Here is a 25,492-nt window from a genome sequence, read left to right as displayed (position 1 = left end):
CTGTTACTTTGAATCACGTCTAACAGTAGATTGTTACACACTCGTTGTCATTGTGGAGTTTGTTCCACAGAGTTTGTTCCACAGAGTTTGTTCCATAGAGTTTGTTCCACAGAGACAGTTTCACTTCTGACTCTTTCAGTCAGAATGAAAAAGAAGCTCAGACTGAAACCATGTTTGCTCGTCTGTGCCGCCATAATCCAACCATGACTAATCTTTAAACTGTGAGTCTTTACTGTTGGTCTCACACGTTGGTGTTTGGCTGTTTCTCACATTAAGCAACAAAAACATGACCTTAAAGCCTCCACCCAAAAATCCCTACAGCTCCATCATAGCAAGCCAGTCCGTACAGACGCACACTCCTTCAGTTATTTGTAATGAACGGATACATGAATGTGTCATAATGTATCATCTTTTTGTTTTTGAATCTCTAAAAAATAATGAGTGCTGCATAAATATCAACTATAAATACTGAAGTCGATTTATTTCATGTTTAACCATCACGCCTCGTCTGTCATATATTTATATATATTTTCTCTACGTGAGAAGATTAATTAAATAAATGAAATGTTCAGTTTTCAGTCATTTATTTCACGGTTCAGGCGTCATAAATGCATCTAATGTGTGGTGTCAAACATAAGGCCAGAGGCCCCGAGTCGGCCCACTGCATGTTCTGGTGAAGCTGTCTGTGGACGGTTTAATCAGTGGGAACATTTCCAGGCTGCACTGCTTCTCAATAACTTCTGTAATAGTTTTGCTGACTGTGACAGTTTGAGGTGAACATGCGCCGCAGCATTCAACGGTCACTGACAGACACACATCGGTCTGTGTTTGTTCCTGCGCACAACAGTGTGAAGTTCACACACTCGGCACTAATAAAGACGTGAACAAAGAAACACTTTTCCAGTTTGATGTGGAGGAACTCTGAGCGTCTGCAAACACATGTTGTGTCCCTCTCAGAGCTTCCTGCTCTGCTTCCATCAGCGATGAGAGTCGCACCTGATTGGTCGCTACATTCTGCATGTAAAGTCCAAATATGAAAATAACATAATAATAATAAAGATGACAGCATGACCTCTGGCTCGTTCCTGTGTTCCCTGGTTTGGTTGATGCTTTCTCTCTGGTCTGCACACAGACTCAGTCCAACACCAGCTGAGGTCCAGATGAGGGGAAATAACAGTGCTGGAGCTCAGTGAGGCTCTTCAGTCTGATCTGTGCAGCAGATTCAGTGTTTGAGGATCACGTTTTACACGCATGCTCAGCTGTCAGTCTGCAAACATTATCTGTTTCTTTCAGTCTCGTCTGCTGCGTTTTTTAATCCAGTTACTAACATGTTGTTACTGTTTGTCTCCTTTAGTGTTTATATGCAGCAGATAAACATGTGATGCACAGATCAGAGCACAGCTGCATTTCCCATGTGTCTGCAAAAGACTTTAGCTCTGCTGCCACACTGAAGAAAGTGATGTTGCTGTATTCTAATGTATTATATATAAAGCATATTTGCCTGTATTATAATGACTTTAAATGGCCATATTTTTATTTCTTGAGAGGCACAAAGTTCCTGAAAGTGTGCAGGCTGCTTCAGCTGCAGCTTTTTTCCACCACGTGTGTTGGAAACATTCTGAGGTCGGGTTTTTCTTCTTCCGCATCTGCTGCCGGATGTTTGTCAGGTTGTGAGGCGACCTCAGAGCCTCCCACCGCTGCAGCGCCGCTTCCTCGCTCTGCCCTGCTGCTGCTGGCTTCCTGTCAGCGGTGAAGCTGCAAAAACAACAAATAAAACCCACCAACAAACAGACACGGTGATGTTTGTGTGGTTACAGCCACGTCTCTGACACTCACACAAAAACAAGGTCGCACTCTTCATAATGAGGATGATGATGGTGACATCTGTAAACATCTGCAGGGACTCTAGAACAAAGCAAAGGACACACAAGGACAGTGATGTCACACTGGACAAATGCAATGATGAAATGATGAAATGATGAAATGATGAGTGAAACTGAAAGATGTGTGATGACAGTGGACGAAAGAGAAACACCAGAGTGAACGAGGTCTCCAAACATGCAGGGCCTCCAGCAGCAGCACCCAGGGTGGCGTCTGGGACCAGTTCTTCCAGTCTGAAACACTTGTTGGTTTATTTTCCTGTGTGGAGCTTTTTACTAAATCAAGTTGTGTTTCTTCAAACTCAAACACAGAAAACATGAAGCAGGTCAGAGTCCAGCAGACGGCTCTGATTGTGTTCATAATATCAATAAGGGAACATCGAGGCTCCGCTGCAGTGTGTAACACACGATGACACAGGAAGTCCTAATAAAATACACAAAGTAACACTAAAATAATCCCTGAAGCCTTTTTCTGTGTCTGTTGGTGGAGACATCAAACAGTTCAACACTGATCTGACTGCTGCTGCACATAACACAGAAATCTCACAGCTTGTCAGCCTTCGCAGATGCCAACAGACTCGATAAACTGATCCGTAAGGCCAGCAATGTTGTGGGGATGGAGCTGGACTCCCTCAAGGTGGTGTCGGAGAGGCGGATGCTGTCCAAGATAAAGACAATGTTGGATAACACCTCCCACCCACTCCATGACATGTTGGTCAGTCACAGGAGCTCGTTCAGTGAGAGACTGAGATTACCCATAATGCACCACTGAACGACACAGGAAATCTTTCCTGCCTGTGGCTCCCTGTACAACGCATCCACTTAACACACTGGTTACTGCTACAACTACACGTTTCTTTTCCAGCTATTTATTTATGAGTGACTTATGTATGTATATATATGTATATATTGTACTATTCTTAGTTAGCGTATTGTCTGTCTTGTCTTAATGTTGGTTTATAATGGAGCACTGTAACAAAAAATAATTTCCCCCAGGGATCAATAAAGTATTCTGATTCTGATTCTGATTCTTCAGATGCATATGGAGGCTAATGTAGCAGTTTGTTTGCTTTTTGAAGCATTATCAAAATTCATTTTAATTTCAAAGCTACATGTGCAGAATCAGGAAAATTCACCATCGGAACACAAAGTCAAGGAAGTGATGAAATAATTTCAGATAATTACAGAAACAAATACAAATAAACTGAACTCGTGTCCTAGTAAATGAATCTTCTCATCAGACTAACTGACATATTTGTACATTAAAGAAATAAAACAAGCAGATTTTATTAAAAATAAAACTTTGTAAAGTTGTTAAAGTTGACTCGACTGTAACACTAAACTGTGTTTTTAGATGATGCATCTTAAAGGCCCAGCCAAGGTTCGGTTTTGCTTCTGAGTTCTAAAAGTCCATAATTACTCAGTAAAAGGATTAGAAACTGAAACTATATAGATTTTCTGTTTATGACCATAATTGAGGTGTTTTTAAACATGAATTATGTTTATTTACTTTCTAATAAAGTGTCTATTATAATATAAAGTGGAGCTTCTAACATCAAAGGTAAGCTGTGATTATTAAAGCTGCTCCAGTTTTCAACACTGAAACATTTGCTGCCAAAACACAGGAAGAAAGAAAAGTATCCAAGTAAGACAAAGAGCTTCGTTTATGCAACATTTTACTGAAACGTTTGGACTTTAGTGAAGATTTGGGAGCAAAACTTTTACTTTGGCCTGAAAAGTGTTTCCTGTTTGAGTTCTGACCTAACCTGGTACAGCAAACCCTGCAAATCCACAAGACTGCATTCTTTATTTATTCTGTATGTTCTAACATCATCATAAACATACACGTGTGCTCACAGTAATTATCTGTACTCGTGTGCATTTCACTGAATACTGAACTGAGAGAAGGTCGGGCTTCATCGGAGCAGCTTCGTCATGTGTTTGAAAAAGAAATTTAAAAAAGAAACAATAATTGTTTCTGATGCTGTGACATCCTGTTCCGACATCACAACAACAGAAGAGCCAAAGTCTGTTTTCATCCTCCTGTCATGTCTCTCGACCCTTCGAGCTGGACGTTCAATGATGCTTCAGAATCTGCAGAAATCAGTGAAATTCAGCCATGACAGTAAAGATATTATCAGACATAAATAAAAATAACTGCAGATATTTAACAGTTTGAGCTGCTGCACACTAACAAGAACAGCCCACGATCACGGAGTCCTTCTTTCTGTTCACGTCTCAGAGATGAAAGCTTGGTGAAAAACAGAGTCGTGTAATATGAAACAGGTTTCTTTGGTCGTTAATATTTTCTGTAACACGTGCACAGATGCTTTTGGGTCTCCTGCTGCAGCTGCTGGCGTGTCCACCTGCAGACGCACCTGAGGTCGGATTTTTGGCCTCATCTCTGTGACGTGGAAACTGCGGCGGTGCCACCGGCTGCACACGTTTCATATTCAGGCGTCTAATCTGTTTTCTCACACCGACCGTGAGGCCACACCTGATCGTACATCCTTACCTCCAGCACCGCCTGACCTCGATTTCCCCGCCCACCCCCACTGACACGCTTCCTGTCCCAGCAGGCTTTGAGGCAGAAACCGCAGCCGCCTTCGTCTGTGACGCAGCCATCACGCTGCAGCTCGATCACATCGGGCGACCACATCCTGTGGAAACAGTGAGGCAGAAGATTTTCCAGCAGCAGCAGCAGCCAATCAGATCGCAGATACAAACACCTCCGCAGAATGACAGCGAATCTCTCACACTACAGAAAATGTGTCAACTTTCACACTGAGATAAAGCAGATTAGAATGAGATGCTTTTGATAATCATATGCATTCAGTTGTTGGATGTAAATGTGCCTGCAAATGAAAAACTTCTGTCACAACATTTCTGAAAAAGAAAAACTGCAGAAAACAGTCCAATTTTCTAAAAGTTTTCTTTGTAAATCATCCTTTAAATGAGCCTCAAACACAAGTAGAACGTTGGCTTTGGGACAAGAATGCGACCGAGCTGAGGGCAGCATCTGATCAGACATGCACGGGCTTGTTACGCACATCTTAGATGAAAATGTCACACAAACAAAATCACACAAATTTGACTTTAAGGAGAAAAGTCGCATAGCTTTGCATCGCCTGCTGCTCCTGCGACTCAAACCCGCACAGAAGAAAATGGACGGAGAGTTTTGAGCCTGCAGACGGCTGCAGTTTAACAAAACGGAGACACGCGTGCAGTCGTTCTGTGAGCAAATGCTTCCATTCTTCAATCTTGATAACCAAAAGTATTTGGACAGCAGGTCGTTCTACCCAGATGCATGGTATGGTTTATTATGGGATTCATCTCCCGGTTACTGTGACAACTGATGTTACCTCATGAAGCCTTGATCACAATTCAACTTCTTCAGTGTCTTTAAATCGCTAATTAACATCATCTAACAAACACTGACTGAGTGGAAACTGTTCTTAAGGATCACTGCGTGCGGCAGGATTAAGATTAAGCATCATTAGAATATGTGGACGGGACTGCTCGTGCACTTCGAGCACAGAGTCAGTGCGCTCAGACAAACAGGATGTTTCACAGGTTAAATATTTATTTGAAATTTTGAAGCATTTCTAATTTTTTCAAAGATATAAAACTTACAAAGACAGAAGGTTACAGTTTGCAGCTAAAATGTCTTCATCTGTACATATTATATTAAAACACACAGTATATAGCAATAATGAGTGTGTTTATGTGTATATATGTATGTATTTATTAACTTATATATGTATATTATATCTTATCTGTAGTCATTTTTATTTAATTTAATAACTGTACAGTACTCTGTATATAGTAACCATCATCCTTGATGTAAATATGTAAAACTTGTGTATGTTTCTGTCCTGTGTCCTGTTTGTTTGTATATTTGTCTTTTTGGCTGCTGTTACAACCAAATTTCCCCTTGTCGGACAATTAAAGGATTATTCTATTCTATTCTATTCTATTCTATTCCAGAACACAAGTTTGCATACAGTATGTGTACAATACAGAGGTCAGAGGTCATGCATTCAGAGTGATGAACTGGATAAACTGACTTCATTTAAAAACAAAGTTTGTCAGCTGCAGTCTGAGCGTTTAATCTGCATGTTGTTACATTAAAGACAGAAAAGAATCTAAAGAATAAACACAGACGGATCCTCTCTGCCCGTGGAAAACAGGTGGAGTGGAAGTGGTGTGGATGTCTCTCTCTCACACACACACACACACACACACACACACACACACACACACACACACACACACACACACACACACACACACACACTGTTTCCACTGAGTGTGGTTGTGTAACCTGGAAGTGTCAGACCGACATGATTCATCCTCACAGATCTGATGATCTGCACTCAGATCAGTAAACAAATGAACTTTATATCTCACAGCAAAACATCCCAATGACGAGAAATGTGTGATTGGACCGTGATGGTGAACACGTCCTCTGTATCATTATGAAACTTTATGCTGTGTATGCACATGTAAGGTTCATCCAACCTGTTAGAAACTTCAAAGCACAAATAATCAAACTAATGACACTGACAACTATAAATCAGGGTTATCATGATACTAAACTTTAACTTGATACAACTCGAACTTTTTCTGTTCTCAAACTGATCTCCCTGTTGGAGCTCAGTCTGGGGGGAGTTATTTTTTCTCCTTCTCTTTCCTCATGTGGTGCATTTCCATTGTTATACCTCTGACCCGTCTTCCCCATGTGATGTTTGTGTAATGTATGTATGGTCGGAGGGTAAGATGGCGCCGCCATTGCGTGCAATAGGTTGGCAGCCTTAACATGAAATTTCCCCTTGTGGGACTAATAAAGGTATCTTATCTTATACCAGGACCCAGGAGAACTCTGGGTAGTCCTCATACTTTTCTGTCCCACGGGAAAAATCTTTGTCTCCGTCCTGCAACAGCAGAAACAGTGAACAAGTCATTTCTTGAAAAAGTTGTTAATCTTTCATTTATTTTCCAAATTATTTATTAGATTTGCCAAAATAAATCCTATTATAATTAATTAATTTTTAGGGGTTTTATTTGTTTTGAAAATCATTTAGATCGTTTCATCACATTTCGTAAAGGTAAAGTAAAATCTTAATCTGCAGGAGAGGCCAGCCACCCTTCGGAGGAAGCCCATTTCTGCCGCTTGTATTCGCGATCTCGTTCTTTCGGTCACTACCCACAGCTCGTGACCATGGGGGAGGGTGGGGACGTAGATCAACCGGGAAATCGAGAGCTTAGTTTTTACACTCAGCTCTCAGACTGGTGCAGCGGCTGCAGTGATGCAGTGATGCTCCCGCTCCCTTCTCCCGTCATTCGTGAACACTCGTGAGATATTTAAACTCCTCCACTTGGGGCAAGAACCTGACCCAGAGTGGGCACTCCACCCTTTTCTGGCTGAGGACCATGGCCTCAGACTTGGAGGTGCTGATTCTCATTCCCACTGCTTCACACTCGGCTGTAAACTGCTGCAGAGCAGTTCCAGAAAAAAACACATTACTTAAAAAGTTTGCATGAATTTGCATGTTCTTTATGTCACTGACAGAAATCTGACTCCCACAGATTACAGTCAATCTGTCAGTTACTGATACTCATCTCTACCTGTTATAAAGCACATCTGGCCCAGATTCTGTTTCTTCCATCCCAGCTTCCACACCTTCCATAAAGTGAAGAAACCTTAAATTCTCCAGTATTTGTATACTTTTTTTTTTTTTTACTTTAAATCAGCTGTTTTAATTAACACTTGTTTTAATTAACACTTGTTTTAATTAACACTTGTTTTACTGCTTCAGGAAGACAAGACTTTGTTTTGGAAGTGAGATATTTTTTAAGGAAAATTGAGACTGTAATTAATATACACTTTATCAGCTTTCATGATTTATATCTCTTTGAAATGAAACAAATCTGAAAAAAGTTAACATATTTTCTTTGTTTGCTGGTGACACACAGCCTCATGTCCACTTTGCACCGATGAGTGACTTTCTACATTATTTATTTAAGTTTATGTTAAAATGTACTCACATGAAGATAAGAGCACACACACACACACACACACACACACACACACACACACACACACAGTTATCTTTGTATTGTTGTTGTATTTTGCGCAAACAGGAAACACAACAAACCACAGAGAGGATCGCAGCTCGCTCCAGTTTAAGCAGCTCTGCTGATCTCAAACACTGATTACTGTTTTCTGCATGAAAGAATTATCTTTAGAATCAGCTGCATGTTACAGACATCTTAGGAGTCATGATTGAAAATAAAAATTTAAATTAATTAAAATGTAAAAATGGTGCCGTGAACAATGCTGTTGACTCAGCAAGAAGGTCATGAGTTTAAATCGATGATGTTTGGAGTGACTGTCCCTGTGTGTTTACCCTGTAAGCTGTGTATGGTACACGCTGCCTTTAACCCTGTGGCAGCTGGAATTTCTCAAAGTCCATCACGTTTCAATGCAAAAAACAAAACAAAACCAGTTGAATTACCTATAATGTCCTGTTATTTGTTTAAATACTCAAATTTGTTTAATCAATACTAAATGCTGTGGGTTGCAAAGCAACATTATTCTCTCTTTTTACATTCTGTGTGTAGTACAGAGGGTAAACATTTCACACTGATACATAATACAACTGAAATATTATTAATACGTCTTCAGTGTGTTCAGTGTGAATTGGGGGCAAAATTTCAATTGTTTTAATTTATTGATTCATTTTCAAAAAAAAAAAGTCTTCAGATCAATTCAACTTTTTTGAATTGAACTTGATATTGTAAGGTAACGATTCTATTAATACAGAGAAAAACCCAACAATCAGATGACTCTCCATGCACTTTGGTGACAGTGGGAAAAAAAGCTCCCTTTTAACAGAAAGAAACCTCCAGCAGAACCAGGCTCAGGGACGATGTATGTGAGGAGCAGGATTTTGAATTCTGGATTTAACAGGAAGCCAAAACAGGAGAAATCTGCTCTCTCTTTCTAGTCCCTGTCAGGACTCTTGCTGCAGCATTTTGGATTAGCTGAAGGCTTTTCAGGGAGGTTTTAGGACTTCCTGATAATAATGAATTACAGTCGTCCAGCCTGGAAGTAATAAATGCATGAACTAGTTTTTCAGCGTCACTCTGAGACAGGATATTTCTAACTTTAGAGATGTTGCACAAATGGAAGAGGCCGTCCAGGTCTTTATGTCCATAACATGCAACTGTTTCAATTAGATTGATTGTCATTTTAACTGACTTTTTATTTTTATTTGGACTTTATTGAATTTTATTTTATTTTATTTGTATTGTTTCATTTATTGTTGCATGTGTGTTGTTGCTGCCTGTGTTTGATTGAGAAATTTCTGTAACTGTGAGACCTGGCCAAGATAGGCAGCAGCCTATCAAGGTCTCCCTTGAAAAAGAGGTTTTTAATCTCAATGGGATCGTCCTGGTTAAATAAAGTTAAATAAAAGTTAAAAAAATAATTATTGTGGGTGATTTTAACATCCATGTAGATGCTAAAAATGACAGCCTCAACATGGCATTTAATCTGTTGTTAGACTCAATTGGTTTCTCTCAAAATGTAAAAGAACCCACCCACCACTTTAATCACACTCTAGATCTTGTTTTAACATATGGCATAGAAACTGAACATTTAACAGTGTTTCCTGAAAACCCTCTCCTGTCTGATCATTTCCTGATAACATTTACATTTACAATAATTGATTACACAGCAGTGGAGAGTAGACTTTATCACAGTAGATGTCTTTCTGAAAGCGCTGTAACTCAGTTTAAGAATATAATCCACCCACTGTTATCATCTCCAATGCCCTGTACCAACACAGAGCAGAGCAGCTATCTGAACGCTACCCCAACAGAGGTCGATTATCTTGTTAATAATTTCACCTCCTCACTACGTACGACTCTGGATACTGTAGCTCCTGTGAAAACTAAGGCCTCAAATCAGAAGTACCTGACTCCGTGGTATAATTCTCAAACACGTACCCTAAAGCAGATGACTCGTAATCTGGAGAGGAAATGGCGTGTCACAAATTTAGAGGATCATTATTTAGCCTGGAGAAATAGTTTGCTGCTTTATAAGAAAGCCCTCCACAAAGCCAGAACATCTTACTATTCATCACTGATTGAAGAAAATAAGAACAAACCCAGGTTTCTCTTCAGCTCTGTAGCCAGGCTGACAAACAGTCAGAGCTCTGTTGAGCCAACCATCCCTTTAACGTTAACTAGTAATGACTTCATGAACTTCTTCACAAATAATTTTTTTATCATTAGAGAAAAAATTACCAGTAATCATCCCACAGATGTAATATTATCTACAGCTACTCTTAGTACCATTGATGTTAAGTTAGACTCTTTTTCTCCAATTGATCTTTCTGAGTTAACTTCAATAATTACTTCCTCCAAACCATCAACGTGTCTTTTAGACCCCATTCCTACAAAACTGCTCAAAGAAGTCCTGCCATTAATTAATTCTTCGATCTTAAATATGATCAACCTAGCTCTAATAATCGGCTATGTACCACAGGCCTTCAAGCTGGCTGTAGTTAAACCTTTACTCAAAAAGCATCTCTAGACCCAGCAGTCTTAGCTAATTATAGGCCAATCTCCAACCTTCCTTCATATCAAACATCCTTGAAAGAGTAGTTGTCAAACAGCTAACAGATCATCTGCAGAGGAATGGTTTATTTGAAGAGTTTCAGTCAGGTTTCAGAGCTCAGCACAGCACAGAAACAGCTTTAGTGAAGGTTACAAATGATCTTCTTATGGCCTCTGACAGTGGACTCATCTCTGTGCTTGTCCTGCTAGACCTCAGTGCAGCGTTCGATACTGTCGACCATAATATCCTATTAGAGCGATTAGAACATGCTGTAGGTATTACAGGTACTGCACTGCAGTGGTTTGTATCATATCTATCTAATAGACTCCAATTTGTGCATGTAAATGGAGAGTCCTCTTCACACACTGAGGTTAATTATGGAGTTCCACAGGGTTCAGTGCTAGGACCAATTCTGTTTACATTATACATGCTTCCCTTAGGCAGCATCATTAGAAGACATAGCATACATTTACACTGCTATGCAGATGACACCCAGCTCTATCTGTCCATGAAGCCAGATAACACACACCAATGAGTTAAACTGCAGGAATGTCTTAAAGACATAAAGACCTGGATGGCCGCTAACTTTCTGCTTCTTAATTCAGATCAAACTGAGGTTATTGTACTCGGCCCTGAAAATCTTAGAAATATGGTATCTAAGCAGATTCTTACTCTGGATGGCATTACCTTGGCCTCCAGTAACGCTGTGAGGAACCTTGGAGTCATTTTTGACCAGGACATGTCCTTCAACGCACATATTAAACAAATATGTAAGACTGCTTTCTTCCATTTGTGCAACATCTCTAAAGTTAGAAATATCCTGTCTCAGAGTGACGCTGAAAAACTAGTTCATGCATTTATTACTTCCAGGCTGGACGACTGTAATTCATTATTATCAGGATGTCCTAAAAACTCCCTGAAAAGCCTTCAGCTGATCCAAAATGCTGCAGCAAGAGTCCTGACAGGGACTAGAAAGAGAGCATATTTCTACTGTTTTGGCTTCCCTTCATTGGCTTCCTGTTAAATCCAGAATTCAAAATCCTGCTCCTCACATACAAGGTCTTAAATAATCAGGCCCCATCTTATCTTAATGACCTTGTAGTACCATATCACCCTATTAGAGCGCTTCGCTCTCGCTCTGCAGGCCTACTTGTTGTTCCTAGAGTATTTAAAAGTAGAATGGGAGGCAGAGCCTTCAGTTTTCAGGCCCCTCTTCTGTGGAACCAGCTTCCAGTTTGGATTCAGGAGACAGACACTATCTCTACTTTCAAGATTAGGCTTCAAACTTTCCTTTTTGCTAAAGCATATAGTTAGGGCTGGACCAGGTGACCCTGAATGATATTATTCATCTCTGGCTCTCTTCTATAGTGAGTCTTTGTCCAGTCTTCCTCCCCTGACCCTTAAACGGCGACAGCAGATGGTCACTCCTCCCTCTCCTGGTTCTGCTGGACACTTATAGTTTGTCAATAATTGACTTGCTTGATCAAAATCTGACAGTATTGTTCATAACTTCATCAAGTTTGACAAGGTCCTCAAAACTACTCGCAGCCCGACACCATGACACGGCCTAAACCTGACAGATTGTTGTATTACTGTTGTACCTCTCTCAAGAACGCTTCTTACATAGTGATAAAGATTTAAATTTTTCACTCCATCAGACCTGTTGACACTGATTTAGAGCTGTTCCTGTGTAATTTGACACATCCCAGCCTTTTATATCCCATTTATCTTCATTAAGAGAGGCTTTGACAGTCACCCTTCCACTAAGATTACATCTGATGACGCTTCTGATGCAGCTCTCAGGCTCTGTGTCTATTTTCTGCCTAAATGTTTAACAGGTCACTGTGAAGTGACGTAAGCAACTAAACAACCAACCAAACAAAAAGCTTATTCCTCTGAAACTTTCGGGGGCAAGAACTAGACTGACTGAGTGAAAAGGCAGCAAACGTCCAAAGAAAACGTTGAAAGACCTTCAGAGAGCTGAGAAATATTGCTCAGGGTCACTTTAGAAATCAGAAGTAATGAGGAAATGAGGGAGAGCTCCAGACTTTTGTTCAGTTCGGTAGGTTCTTTGGAAAGTCTTCTCTAAAATTATGGTTAAACATGTGACCTACAGTCTGACGTGCTGTGGTCAGTAAAAATAGAATCGTGCTATATAAATGCAATTAATTCAGATTAAAAACAATCTCGCTGTGTTTTTTTTTAGCTTTTATTACCACATCACACAAAAAAATGATTGAAAGGACAATCTGTTAAACATAACTGTGACATTTACATCATCAAGCGAGACAGAATTTAATTCATTCATAAAAAACATCAGTGACAATATGTAAAGATAACATAAAATCAAACTTTTTGGATCAATCAACAATGTATTAAAGGATAACTTCTATAGAGAGTTATTAACAGATGTATGATAAACAGGTAATATGATATTTATACATGATATACACGCTGAAGCTCAGTGAACTTCAAGTTTCATCCAGTCACACAGAAAGTTGTCCTCTTGGGATTTCTGTGAAGTTTCTGAAAGACAAAACATAAAAAAGAAATTTTATTCATGTGAACTGAACCTGCTTTAATACAAACAGTAAAAACAAACGTCACATGCTGGTGGTTTGAAACCTGACGTTTGTTATTGTCACAGTTTCTTTTCTATCCAGGAGATACAAGAAAAATGACACATTTAAATATTATCTAAATATGAAAACTGACCAAAAATATTCCTGCTGTTTTAAAATAAAATGTAACTGTTGATTAAGACGTCAGGTAGCTCTCCTTTCTTTAACCTGGTCCTGTGAGAGAGTTTTCAGGACTTTGTTGACCAAACCAACACCAAGAGAATCATTTTCAAATGTAACAGTTTCTGTTGCATGTAGAAGAAATAAAAGAACAGCTTTTCATACAGACAGAGCTTTAAAGAGTATCAAAGAGAAACCCATACACTGTTACTGAACCACGCGAGTCACAGGTGAGGACTCTGTAATATCCTCTGCTGCTTCCCACAGGGAATTTTAAACTCTGATAATCTCAAAGGCAAAACAAAAGATTTTATAAGATCACCCAACGTTCATGAGACAGAGTTTAGGAAGTTTGACATTCACCTTGGTTTTATCCACATCCCTGGATTAGACGATCAGGGAAAAAACAACTTGTTTTCTATCTCGAGGTCGATGTATAAACTGGATCTTCGTGTGTCGTCTTGTATCATTTCCACTGAGGCAACACATTTCCATGGACCGTATTTATCATTTTTTAGGATTTTTTTTGGTCAGTTAAAAATATTTCATCAAATTTTCATGTTTAAATATTGGAAATTATTTTTTTTTGTTTAAGAAGTCCAAACCGTTACCAAAATGATTTTATTGCCTCAACGTGACAGGATGTGGACTATGAACTCTGATCCAGAGCTTTGATTATCCAACAACTCCCAATGGACATAAAGCAGATTTCCATTTCTAACATGCTCTCAGTTTATATCACAGCTTGACTGATCCTGGGTTATTCTGCAGTCCTCAAATGTGGAAAATTGGCAAATGCAGGTATAAGTTTCCCAAATGCAGGCTGCATATTAACTGTCAGTGGTCTGTATACTAAAACTTTTTCTTCTCATTGGAAAATGAACAAAAAGGTTCAATAAAGCTCAGAAAACATGTTTGTCTGTCTGTGTGTGATGGAGATAACAGTCAAACATCTCCCCAGTCACCAGGCCACAAATACAAACACGTTACATTTGTTTTGTACTCACACTGACTAATCCACAGCCGCAGAGTCATTATGATGTTAAAGATGATGGTCTTGATGAAGATCACTCTGAGAGCCAGGATGGTCAGAGACATGAGGTTCACCTTTGGATCTGCAAACAGCACAATCAGAAAAATGTCAGCCAACAAACACAAACAGCTTCTTTCAATCCACCTGTTTAATCAGATCTAATACATACCTGGCTCCAAAACATCAACACATGGGCTGGGATCACCTGGAGCTGAAGAAAATCAAACAGATAAAAGTGGTAATTAGCTTCATTTCAAAGTAAATCTTCCTTTTGAGCAGGAATTTCAAATTTCACACTTATAGCAGAAACAACAAAATGTAGTCTGACAGTAAAATACATATATGTAGGTTTCTGTTAAGATTAATGTGTTATGTACACACGATACATAAAATGTTCTTATGCAAAAGTAGATTCAGTGGATTGGGGAATTACATATCAAAACAATCTGCTACTTAAATCCAAATGTGAATATCAAGCTTTTGATTGATGACACTTTTCTGAAGTATCAATGTTTTGGTTTTTTTTCCCAATTATGTCATTAATTATATGATGAAAAGAATTTGTATGAATTTCTTGATACTTACATTCACATTTCTTTGCATTTCCGCCTGGAAAAATCACCTGGTTGTACAGATCCAAGTTTGGTGATATTGCCACAGCTTTTGTCTCACGGAATTCCACGCTATAATTCCAATGACGTGATGCTGCTTTGTGTCTGCTGAACCCAGTTGCCAGGCACGCCGTATTGTTGCCTTCTCCCACTCTGAAATAGGATGGCTCGTACTCTGTCCCTGAAAAACACAAACGAACAACTCATGAACAAACTGGAATAACGTGGAATTATCTGCATTTGTCTCAAAACCTCTGATCACTTGTTGACCAAAGAAACGAGGTTTAATCCAAAGAGACGAGTTCACTCACAGACACACTGTGATTCAGACATGGTCAAAAACATCTGAGCTGCCAAGATCAAACTCATCAAAAGGATAATCAGAATGATGCTGCACTGTGTAAAACACGGTTTCTAAACTTAGTAAAACTCTGCTGATGGTGTTTGTAGAGTTTTCCATGTTGGTAACACGAGAACACTTTCACTTAATGGCCTTTCCACAGGAAGTTTCTCATGTGGATTTGTCTTCATTTGGTCCACAGCAGGAATTTACTACTTCATCACAACACAATTACAACTTCAGGAAGCAGCTGTTGTGACTCACACGAGTGGACATATATATGTTGAAATTATTTATCTAATATTTTAAGTTAAATATATATTTTTTACCAGCGTTATAAAACATGTTACGTGACTCAGTCTTTCGTTTTAAAGTAACTTGTTTAAAGTACATTCATGGTGTTTGGTGCAGTAGTTTCATAAAAACAAGTTATTTGTCTGTGTTGTAGTATTTAGTATTAAATAAATATAAATCTGTCCACAAATACTGTACTCAATTAAAATATTAAATTGGAGCTTTTTAGTTATGAGCGCCTGCTTGCTATGTATTTATACAAAAGTTCATTTAGTTTCAAAAATATTTCATACAGTGATGGTCAGATATTACTTTATATCACATTAAGTGCAAAGTATTTCCTATTGAGATCATATATTTAACTCACTTCTGAATTCAGGGAAATGAAAAACATTTAATAATTTCAGTTATACTTCAGGTTAATCAGACGATCCACTTACTTGAGGATGAAATTAGTGTGATTCCTGATCCAAATATGACTTTGTAATTATTGTTATTCACACTGCAGCTAAACCAGTTACAAAAACCAGTGCAGCTCTTAACCATGTATATGTAAATAATACTAGTTTAGTAAATGTCTGTCATATTGTTTTACTTTACTGTAATATATCAGTAACATTACAAGCATGTTTGAGTTTTTGTTAATTGCTAACAGGATACAATTCTGGTAATAAAAAGCAACCTAACATAAAGTTAATGATTCAGAGATTGTGTTTGCCTCTGAGGTGCACGTCAGGAAAAACAACTGAGACAATGTTTAAAATCATCTCGCTGACTCACTTTGTTTGACCAAAAATTTGGTTCCATCACCAAATATGAGTTTAGAGGCATCAGATCGCTTCACACATTGTTGTGGTGTTGGACAATTACTGCTCTTCACCACATACAGTTTATTTATTCTTTAAATATGAATCATGATTATAAGATCACTGTGTTTAATTTAGTGTAAGACTTTTGAAATGTGACAGAGGAAAAAGGTAAGAAATATAAGTTCAACATCAACACTGTCATTTGATGGGTGTGAAAACATTTGATTTAAAGAGTGTTTGGATCTAGTATGTTGCTTCTGTACACATCAGAGTCACATCATTAAGTTAAAGTATAAACTAACGTGTGCTTAAACGTCTCACCAAGTATAATAATAGTACGTTTAATTTCAGATCCTACATGGAGCTCGAGCTGGATATTTTACTTGCTTCCTTTAAACAAGACGTCACCAACAGAGCATGTTTGGGACATGCAACGATAACAAATGTTCATGTTTGAAACTTACTCTTTCGTGATGAATCAGGATTTATGTTTGTTTACTGAGTTCTAATATTTTAGGATGTTCAAAAATGCTGAACATGTGTGAACAGAAAAATAATTTACTGATGGAAACTAATTTACATTTAACGACCGCACTGATACGACCACCCTAAACACTGCAGACAGATTATACGTAAACGCACTTACGTGACTGTACAGTAACTCTGACCCCAGAAGCAAAAACCAGCTTGTTGTTATTACTGTTCACACAGTGAATCAGTGGCATTCAAAAACTCAAACACTCCGTGTTTCACTCAGCTTCTGGTTCTTTTGCTAAATAAATAAACACATTTTTCTGTGTTATATAAAATGTTTCCCATCATTACAACCTAAATCAGAAATTCAGAAGCAATAGTTTGGTTTACAGTTTGTGTTTTGCTGACCTGGAAGAGTTTGTTTGATTTAAGTAACATCATCTGTCCAAACAAAGACTGCTGCTCCTGTGGTTCCATCATCGCTCATTAAAATCACTCAGGTCCCATCAAATTCATTCAAGTTAAAAAGACTCAGTCTGGACTGTTTGGGAGTCAGAGCTGAAGTTTCCTCTTTTTCTCCACATCACTACTTTATTTTGTTGCTGTAGAAGCTTTTTTCTGAATAACACTTTTTCACTCACTTGTTTGAACTCTCAGACGACTTCCTGAACCAAAAATCAGTTTCCAATTATTACTCTTCACACTATGAACGATCCAGCAACAAAAACCTGCGATTCACACGCAGCAGCAGCAGTGGAGCCCAACAGACAACAAACTGATATTAACTGAGTCACTGATCATGTGTTTACACTTTCCCTTTTCCCCATAATCTCTACAATTTGCTTTTGTTAATTATATATTTAATTAATCTAATTGGGTAAAAGATCCTTTGAGGTTTCAGGAAAAGTATCCAGTGTTTAAAAGAAAGAAGGAAAAATCAGCCAAATGAAACTGTGAATAAGGTGAAGCTGATCGAAGCTTAACTGAGGTTAAATGTATTTGTGTAATAAAAAACATGAAATAATAAATAACATTAAAAGTCTCGACCATGTAAGAAAATCCCAGCAGGTTGACTCTGTTCATCTGAGTTATATTTGTTTTCAAAGACTTATTTTTCATTACATTCACAGATTTTTGTGTGTGTGTGTGTGTGTGTGTGTGTGTGTGTGTGTGTGTGTGTGTGTGTGTGTGTGTGTGTGTGTGTGTGTGACTAAATGTGATAACAGAATTATCTTTAGAAAATTATGTTTTGCTCATGTCATTTAAATCTAACATTAAAAGAATGATAATATTTACATTTTTAAAGTTGCAGATGCTGATAACGTCTCTTCTGTCAAACATGTGAGATTGGTGAAGTCGTGATTATTTATAATTCTAACAGTGTGAGATTTACTAAACATCGAACGTTGATGTGCAGTTTTAATGAAGGGAAACTCTTACTCTGATGTATTTTCAGCTCAGTTCCTCGTCCAAAGATCAGCTTTCGTGTCCCATCATTCACACACTGACTTACTTCATCACAGAAACTGAACAGGTCAAAGTGTCGCCTGCTGTTTATGGATCGAGGACATTTAAGTGCAGACGTAGTCAGAACCAGTGTCTCTGGCCTGCTTAAACCTTAAAACCAAACATTAAGCTGTCATGTGAATGAAAAGCATTATTTAAGGACATTAGTTCACTCACTCGTACCTCGCACCCTTAAAGCTGCACTTTGTAACTTAAATGGTTATATAAATATACAGTGTTTGGACTCTTAGAATGAATAATAACTATCAAATTAAAATCAATTTAATAACTAATAACTTCTAATAACGCCTCGTTTTTCTTCTTCTCTTGCAGTAAACACGACTCACTCACTGTCAGAGAGGATGAGTTTCATTCCAGATCCAAACTGTAGTTTTTCATCAGCTGATGAGAAGACTGATCAATAACTTATCTACACCTTACAGGACGTTTGTGTTCAATGTCATTTTTCTCTCTGCATGTTTTTAGATAAATGATCTTATTTAAAAATTATTATTTACTAAAAATCTTTTTTGAGAAAAAATATAGATCAGTATTTTCTGTGACTTTAGAAAAAAAGTCATATTGCAAATGTAAAATGAGAAGTGTTCAGTGATGTTTGTTTGTTTCATAAACCTACTTTTCTCTATTTTCAGCTCGGTTCCGTCTCCAAACACGAGTTTTCCCGTCCCATCGTTCACACAGTGAAACACTTCTTAACTTAAACTCAGTAATCAGCTGACATCTTCACAGTAACTAATAACATATATAATTATAAGAGTAATGATATTAACAGCTAAGCACGTTGGATCAGTCGTGTATTTACCTCAAATTTAACCTAAAAGACTGAAACTCAGTGATCATAATCTTATTCATCAACTTTGGTTTGCAGATGAAGCTGATCGTTTCAAGATTATTTTGGGTTGTTGAAATATTAACTTGTAAAATCTCTTAAGAATACAATAAATACAATTACTCCGTGTTGTGCTGACAAACTGTGGCTCTGTAACAGACGTATTAAAGTGTAATGACGTTCAAGAAGACGTCAGGACAAAAGAAAAACGGTTTCAAAGACAGAAAGGACCATTTAGTTCTGAGTCATGATTAATAAATGATAAATGGCTCACGAGTTTGAATAACCAGCCTGGTTCCACCTCCAAAGTGGAGTTTTCTGCCTCTAGAGTCAGTCACACTGCACGCTGCTGCAAACCAAAAACCTGAACTACAAAACTGCATTTGGTGTAAACGGTTTGTTTGTGACAATAACTGCTGATAACTCAGTGAAGTGTTTCTTACATATAAACTCAAGTTTCATGCATTCAGTCATGAAATTATGAAATTTTGTCGAAAGACTTCCTTGAATACATGAAACTATTGTGATGTTTCTTTTAAGTAACTGCAGGCACTTTACATTTACTGCTGAATTATGACTTTTTTCAATGGTTGGAGTTTAAAGCATGTTTTTGTGTGTAATGTTGTAGAGTTAATCTGAATGATTGCGCCGCTGTAATGTTGTGACTGATAACTTCTAGAAACGATCTTTGGATTATGAATAAAACGAGCTTACAGGCATCAACTGTGAGTTTGGTTTAAGAGAACAAAACCCCAACAAAGTAAATCACATCTGCATCTAATGACAATAATTCACCAGCTGATGTTACAATAACAGCTGACCTCACTTTTACTTAAGACTGAATATTAATGTAGTAAAACTACCTTCAGCCCCATCTACAGTTCAGACTTACTGGTTTCTACATGCAGAGTTGTTCCAGTGCTGAACAGGAGCTTAACGCCGTCATTCACACACTGAGAACAGACTCAGCAAAAACCAGTGAGGACTCAGCGAGGGCGAAATACATGAAACCAGTTTAAGGCTGGACTTTTGTTCCTGTGTTTATAAAGGATTTAAAGCGACTGGAAATAAAAAACACATATTGTTACCATAAGGTAGACGTGGCAGACACAATGTAACTGTAATTACCAAGGTTACCAAACCTCCACGTACTGAACTACTCCTTTGGTTAAACAGATGGACTTACTGAAGCCTTCACCACAGGTGAGTTTCTAAAGCCCAGAGTCAGTCACACACTCAGAGACTGAAACAGCACCATGAAGTGTGATACATGTAGGGGCCCGGTGAAGAATAACCACAGAGACATGTTTCTGATGTCAGTCATAGTGATTTAGTTCATCATGTTTTTGAATTATATTATGTGATAGTTATTCTCCTGTGAGAACGCCATCTGACCATGATGAGGTCAGACTTCATAAAAAACGTAAAGTTATTCCTTTTATTTTTACATGATTTCATTTTAGTTGTTTTGATGGCTCAGCAGGAGAACAGCGAAAGAAATTAGGATTTATTTTAAGTCTTCTTTCTCCAAACAAACAGACTGGTTCATCTTACACACTTGACTCAATGTGTTTTGGAGTCAATTAATAAAAAAACTGTTTTTTATTAAAATGTTTTTGTTTTTAAATCTCAGAGTTAAATTGATTCTGTTAACAGCTGTTTAAATGTTCTGACGTGTAGCACGTTAAAACTACACGTGACTTTTATAAATCATTCTTTTCCAACTGAATCAAACTCCAACACTGTCATCAATAAACTGTATTATATATCTGGAATATTTGAATCCGACTCACTGCTGTTTACAGTCAGCTTAGTTCCTTTTCCAAAGAGAAGTTTCCAGTTTGCTCCTGAGGCAGTCGCACTGTAGAGCTGATCTCAGCATTAACTGGAGTCAGAATCAAATCACTGATGATGGGACAACTTTGGCGTTTTGAACACTTTGTTACTTTTAGTACGTTTTTTATCTGTGAGACAGTGAAGAGTAACAACATGCAGATGTTCTAGAAACAGACTTTGTGTCTACTTTTACTTCACAGATATCTGTGGACTGCTGGTATAAATGGGGATAGTTAGCTGAGAAACGTCCGCTGTATCATTTCTGTTCCCTAAATAAAAACGACTTACTTGATTCAGTTCTAACTTTTGTGCCCAAACCAAAGACGACTCTGGAGTTTCCGTAGCCAGTCACACAACAAAAAACACAATCACACAAACTGACTTCAGTTAAATGCATTTCCTGAGTGCACATGCCCACAAACAACATATCAACTTATTCATAAAACATCTTTGGCTAATAATATTTTACTTTTTATTTTATTTTTTTTACCAAATCTCATTTGGCTTAAAATGAAATATTAATATATATAAAAATATAAGAGTAGCCAAAATCTACACGTGACAGTTATATGCAGGTCAGAGTGTGATGACGTGTATGTCAGGTAAACATTAACAACATAAGTGATAATTACAGAACTGAAAGTTTAAAGTTTCTGTCCAAATAAGTAAAAGACAAACTCAGATGTTTACAAACACTCACCCGACTGAACTATGAGTTTACTACCAGAAGCAAAGACCAGCTTGTTTCCATAGTTCTTCACACAGTAACACTAACAGTGACATAAACCTAAGAGATAAGCTCTGACATAGAAACTAAAATTAGTGCTGATGAAATGTGGAATAATCCAAAATGCAGGAATAATTTTCCATGTTTGGACTAACCTGGTTTTTATTACTAACTGTGGTTTGATTTAACGAACTGCTGGTAATAATTCCACTTACTGTCCATCACCGTCATTTTTATGCCGTTCCCGAAAACTATTTTCCAGCTCCCCGTCCCAGTCACACAGTGTGTGTGCGCTCAGCAAAAACTACCTGAGAAGGTCGTCGTCTGTAAGAAGCTGTGCGCTAATCAGTAAAGAACTGCTAGATTACTAGATTATTGGTTTGTGGTAATTTATGTGTTATGTTTTTTATCTTTATAGCTAAAAACCTCAACATAACTAATTATAACATGAAGAATATCATTAAACTGCAAACACATACAGAGGCTGAACTGTGTTTGCACAGATGTGAACAGTTACAGTATCACAGCCATGTGCCTGCTGGGTTTCTCTCTGTGTGTGATTGTAGGGTCTGCCTTACAGTATGAAGCACCCTGAGGTGACTGTAGTTGTGATTTGATGCTGTATAAATAAAACTGAATTGAAAATTGAATCATTACAAGAACTGTGTTTGTGTCTAATAATAATGATGATAATAATAATAATAGTGTGACATTGTTTGGGATGTGAAAAAGGACTTACTGGAGCTAACTGTCAGTGTAATGCCAGAACCAAAGCTGAGTTTGGATGATCCAGAGAACGTCACACTGTGACCGCTGTCAGCACTTAAACCCAGAGCTGCAGGTGAGCGTGAGTGAACGTCTTCACCTTTAAAGGTGTTTAAATAAATCATGAACGTCTTGATTAATCGAACTGCAAAATGAGTAAAATCAGTTGATTTAAAGTCATTGTCGAAAACGCCACATAAAGGACTCACTTGGTGTTTAGTTGTTGCAACACGTGTAACTACTTAGGTAACTAAAGTACATGAAAATTATTTTTAAGTCCGATACTTAATATTTACTAAAGTTACTCACTGGTTACTATGGTTACTTTGGCCGCCCCTCCAGCTCACACAGTGGAGGCAACATGAACGTTTACCCACAGCAACGATGGGCAGACAAGTGAAAACTTTGTCTGGACGTCATGTGTGTATTTTATATATTGTTGTTTTATTGCTGCTTCTCAAACAACTATTTAGCAAATTTGTTTAATCAAACTAACAGAACAGCAAAAATTTAAACTGCACTTACTGGAACTGACGGACAGTTTAATGCCAGAACCAAACAGGAGTCTGACGCCTCCAGTCACACTTGGAGAAATGCTACCACATAAACTCATAGCTGACACATGGAAGAGCAACAGGTAGTGAACACGTGCAGCATGTTTCTGAATCTGAAAATATTTCCAGTATTTGAAAATGATTAAAACTTTAACACGGGTCCGTTTTGAGTTTGGCTGCAGTTCTTCCAGATAATGATTGAAACATCTAAACTGCTCTGCTTTTCTAACTGTGGTGTCATAGCTGAAGGTGATGTAATGGTCATTAGTGCTCTGATTAAGGACTTCATGTTAAGTATTGGTATTAAATCAAAAAGCTGTTTTTATTCACAAATCAACAAGTAGCTGTAACTGCTGTGGGCAGTGTTTCAGTCCTGCACTGAGCTCTCCTTCTCAGGATTTCACAGTTTCATCACTTTAACAAATGTACAGTATGTTACAGGAAACAGTAAATATATTGTTTATATATTATTTGAATTATTTGGATACTCACTGGCTTCAGTGATTAATTTAACACCAGCCCCAAAGAATAACCTCCAGCTTGCTCCAGTCGCAGTCACACAGTCGCTCCTCTCACACAAATAAGTGATCGACAGTGATGAACACTGAAGTCGTGATCTGTGAGCTGCATATATGGAAAAGCTCAACATGGACGCACAACATCACCAGTACAAGAGATACCAGTGTAAGTGCACCAGTATCACGTATCCAATGCTCAGATAATAAATGTGTTTTTCCAAATGTCAGTTTTTAGGTTTGTGAGCAGCAGTCAGAGAGGATGTGCTCCAGGCTGTACGTGCACCACTGCTCTAACCCAAACTTACACTTTTATAATCTGTCATTTACTATAAAAGCACTTTGAGCTCTGCTGAAAAGCCCAAACAGAAAGGACATCTTTGTGTGGACGCAACGGTTAAAAACAGCTGAATGTATCAAAGGGCTGACTCACAGGGAGCTCGTTTAGCATGTTATTATCTCATATTTCACACAGTGTCAAAGTACAAACTGACACTCACTGCTTTGTAGAGAAACTTTGGTTCCTTCTCCAAAGATCAATTTGAAGTTTCCTGATCCAGAAGTCACACAGTGGATCTGCCCTCAACACAAACTGGCTGCCACTGCTCACATGTGTGTGACAACACAACAACAGCTAATCTATACTTGGTTTTTCTAAAAGTAAATGTGAACAAAGACTTGTGATGTCCACTTATACAGGACATGCTGCTGATTATCTGTTGGAATGCAAAATGAATTTACTCAACTATAAATTTGAGTTTTTACTTGAACTGTTCTTTCAATAACCATATTTTAGAGGAAAATATTGGTTTTATAGGAGCTTTAATTATTTTAAATCTAAAGATGCAAAATAAAAACAGTTGAACATGATGAAGTTTGTCTGTACAAAGAAGGAACGATGAGATTTTCCCACCTGATCGTCTTTTCAGAGTGACTGTGACTGCTTTACAGTCAGACTGAGCAACACTGTTGGAGGGTTTATTATTTGATTTTATGCACTTGATGTATAACAGAAATGATACTCACACAATTCAACAGTCAGCCGAGTTCCCTCGCCAAAAACTATTTTTCTGTTTCCACTTCCAGTCACACAGTGCGCCGACGCTCAACAACAACTACGAGCTCACAGTTTCATGTGTCAGGACACGTGTGTGTGTTTCCCCTGATGTCTGATACATTTAGTTGATATTTGGACTCTCACAAATAATTATTCACTGAATGATCAAACAGTTTGTTAACATGAAACACTGGAGCAGCTGATTGTCACGTTAATTCTAAATGTTTGACACAGCAGCTGTTTACCGCGCAGAGATACTCACTCGTTTCTACCATTAGTTTGGTTCCTGTGCCAAAGACCAGTTTGTAGCTTCCAGTCAGAGACGCACAGTGAAAGATATCAGCACAACTCCACGCAGAGACGGCTCAAACAGAGCCACAGTTGTCTGTGTAACATATATCGACATATAGACTTTAAAACTTTACTGACAGACTGAACAATTTTACTTGTTAAAATTTACCAGTGAAAATTCAGGTAATAAAAATGATAAAAAGTAAAATATAAAACTTTCATTGTGTCCTTCACAGAACGTTGATTTTGTTATAGAAGTTTAAATCATTAGGATTGGACGTTAAAGTCACTGCGATTAACATTTATAAAAATTGTTGTTTCATTATTTGATTTTTATCAGCGTAAAGCGCATCGTCATTATATTCAGTTTATTCTGATCATGGTTTATTGTACTGGTCTTACTGGTTTCAGTGTTCAGTCTGATCCCTGCTGCAAAGACGAGCTTGTTGTTTCTGTTTTCCACACAATAAGAAACACAAACTCACGGTGACAGAGCTGCTGTCATCCAGCACACCAGATAACATAATAAATAAATAGAAAATATACGTTAAACCTTTGAATTTCACGATGGATCTTTTTATAT

General features: G+C 37.9%; 1 protein-coding gene across 1 annotated transcript; it reads right to left on the bottom strand.

Moving 5' to 3' along the window:
- Positions 1-12,701: 12,701 nt before the first annotated feature.
- LOC146552818 (uncharacterized) lies at positions 12,702-21,973 on the bottom strand. Its single transcript, XM_085254439.1, has 5 exons — positions 21,943-21,973; positions 14,866-15,072; positions 14,450-14,491; positions 14,255-14,362; positions 12,702-13,032 (listed from the first exon to the last, which is right to left on the bottom strand). Coding segments are annotated over exons 1-5 (375 nt in total). The 5' UTR covers positions 21,959-21,973; the 3' UTR covers positions 12,702-13,030.
- Between the last annotated feature and the right edge of the window lie 3,519 nt (positions 21,974-25,492).

This window comes from Mchenga conophoros, linkage group LG18 (genome assembly GCF_057382185.1).
Source record: "Mchenga conophoros isolate Kocher_MC1m ecotype Shallow Benthic linkage group LG18, M_conophoros_male_GT1.1, whole genome shotgun sequence".
Classification (NCBI taxonomy): domain Eukaryota; kingdom Metazoa; phylum Chordata; class Actinopteri; order Cichliformes; family Cichlidae; genus Mchenga; species Mchenga conophoros.
The sequence above is the reverse complement of the archived record's forward strand: the minus strand, read 5'-3'. Positions and strand labels throughout refer to the sequence as shown.

What these genes read in the sequence shown, in the direction of transcription:
- LOC146552818 (XM_085254439.1), bottom strand. An exon ending in AAATGCAAAGAAATGTGAAT is followed by an intron (nt 14,492 to 14,865) that starts GTAAGTATCAAG and finishes GATTTTCTTCAG; the next exon opens with CTCCAGGTGATCCCAGCCCA. An exon ending in TGTTGATGTTTTGGAGCCAG is followed by an intron (nt 14,363 to 14,449) that starts GTATGTATTAGA and finishes TGCTGTTTGCAG; the next exon opens with ATCCAAAGGTGAACCTCATG.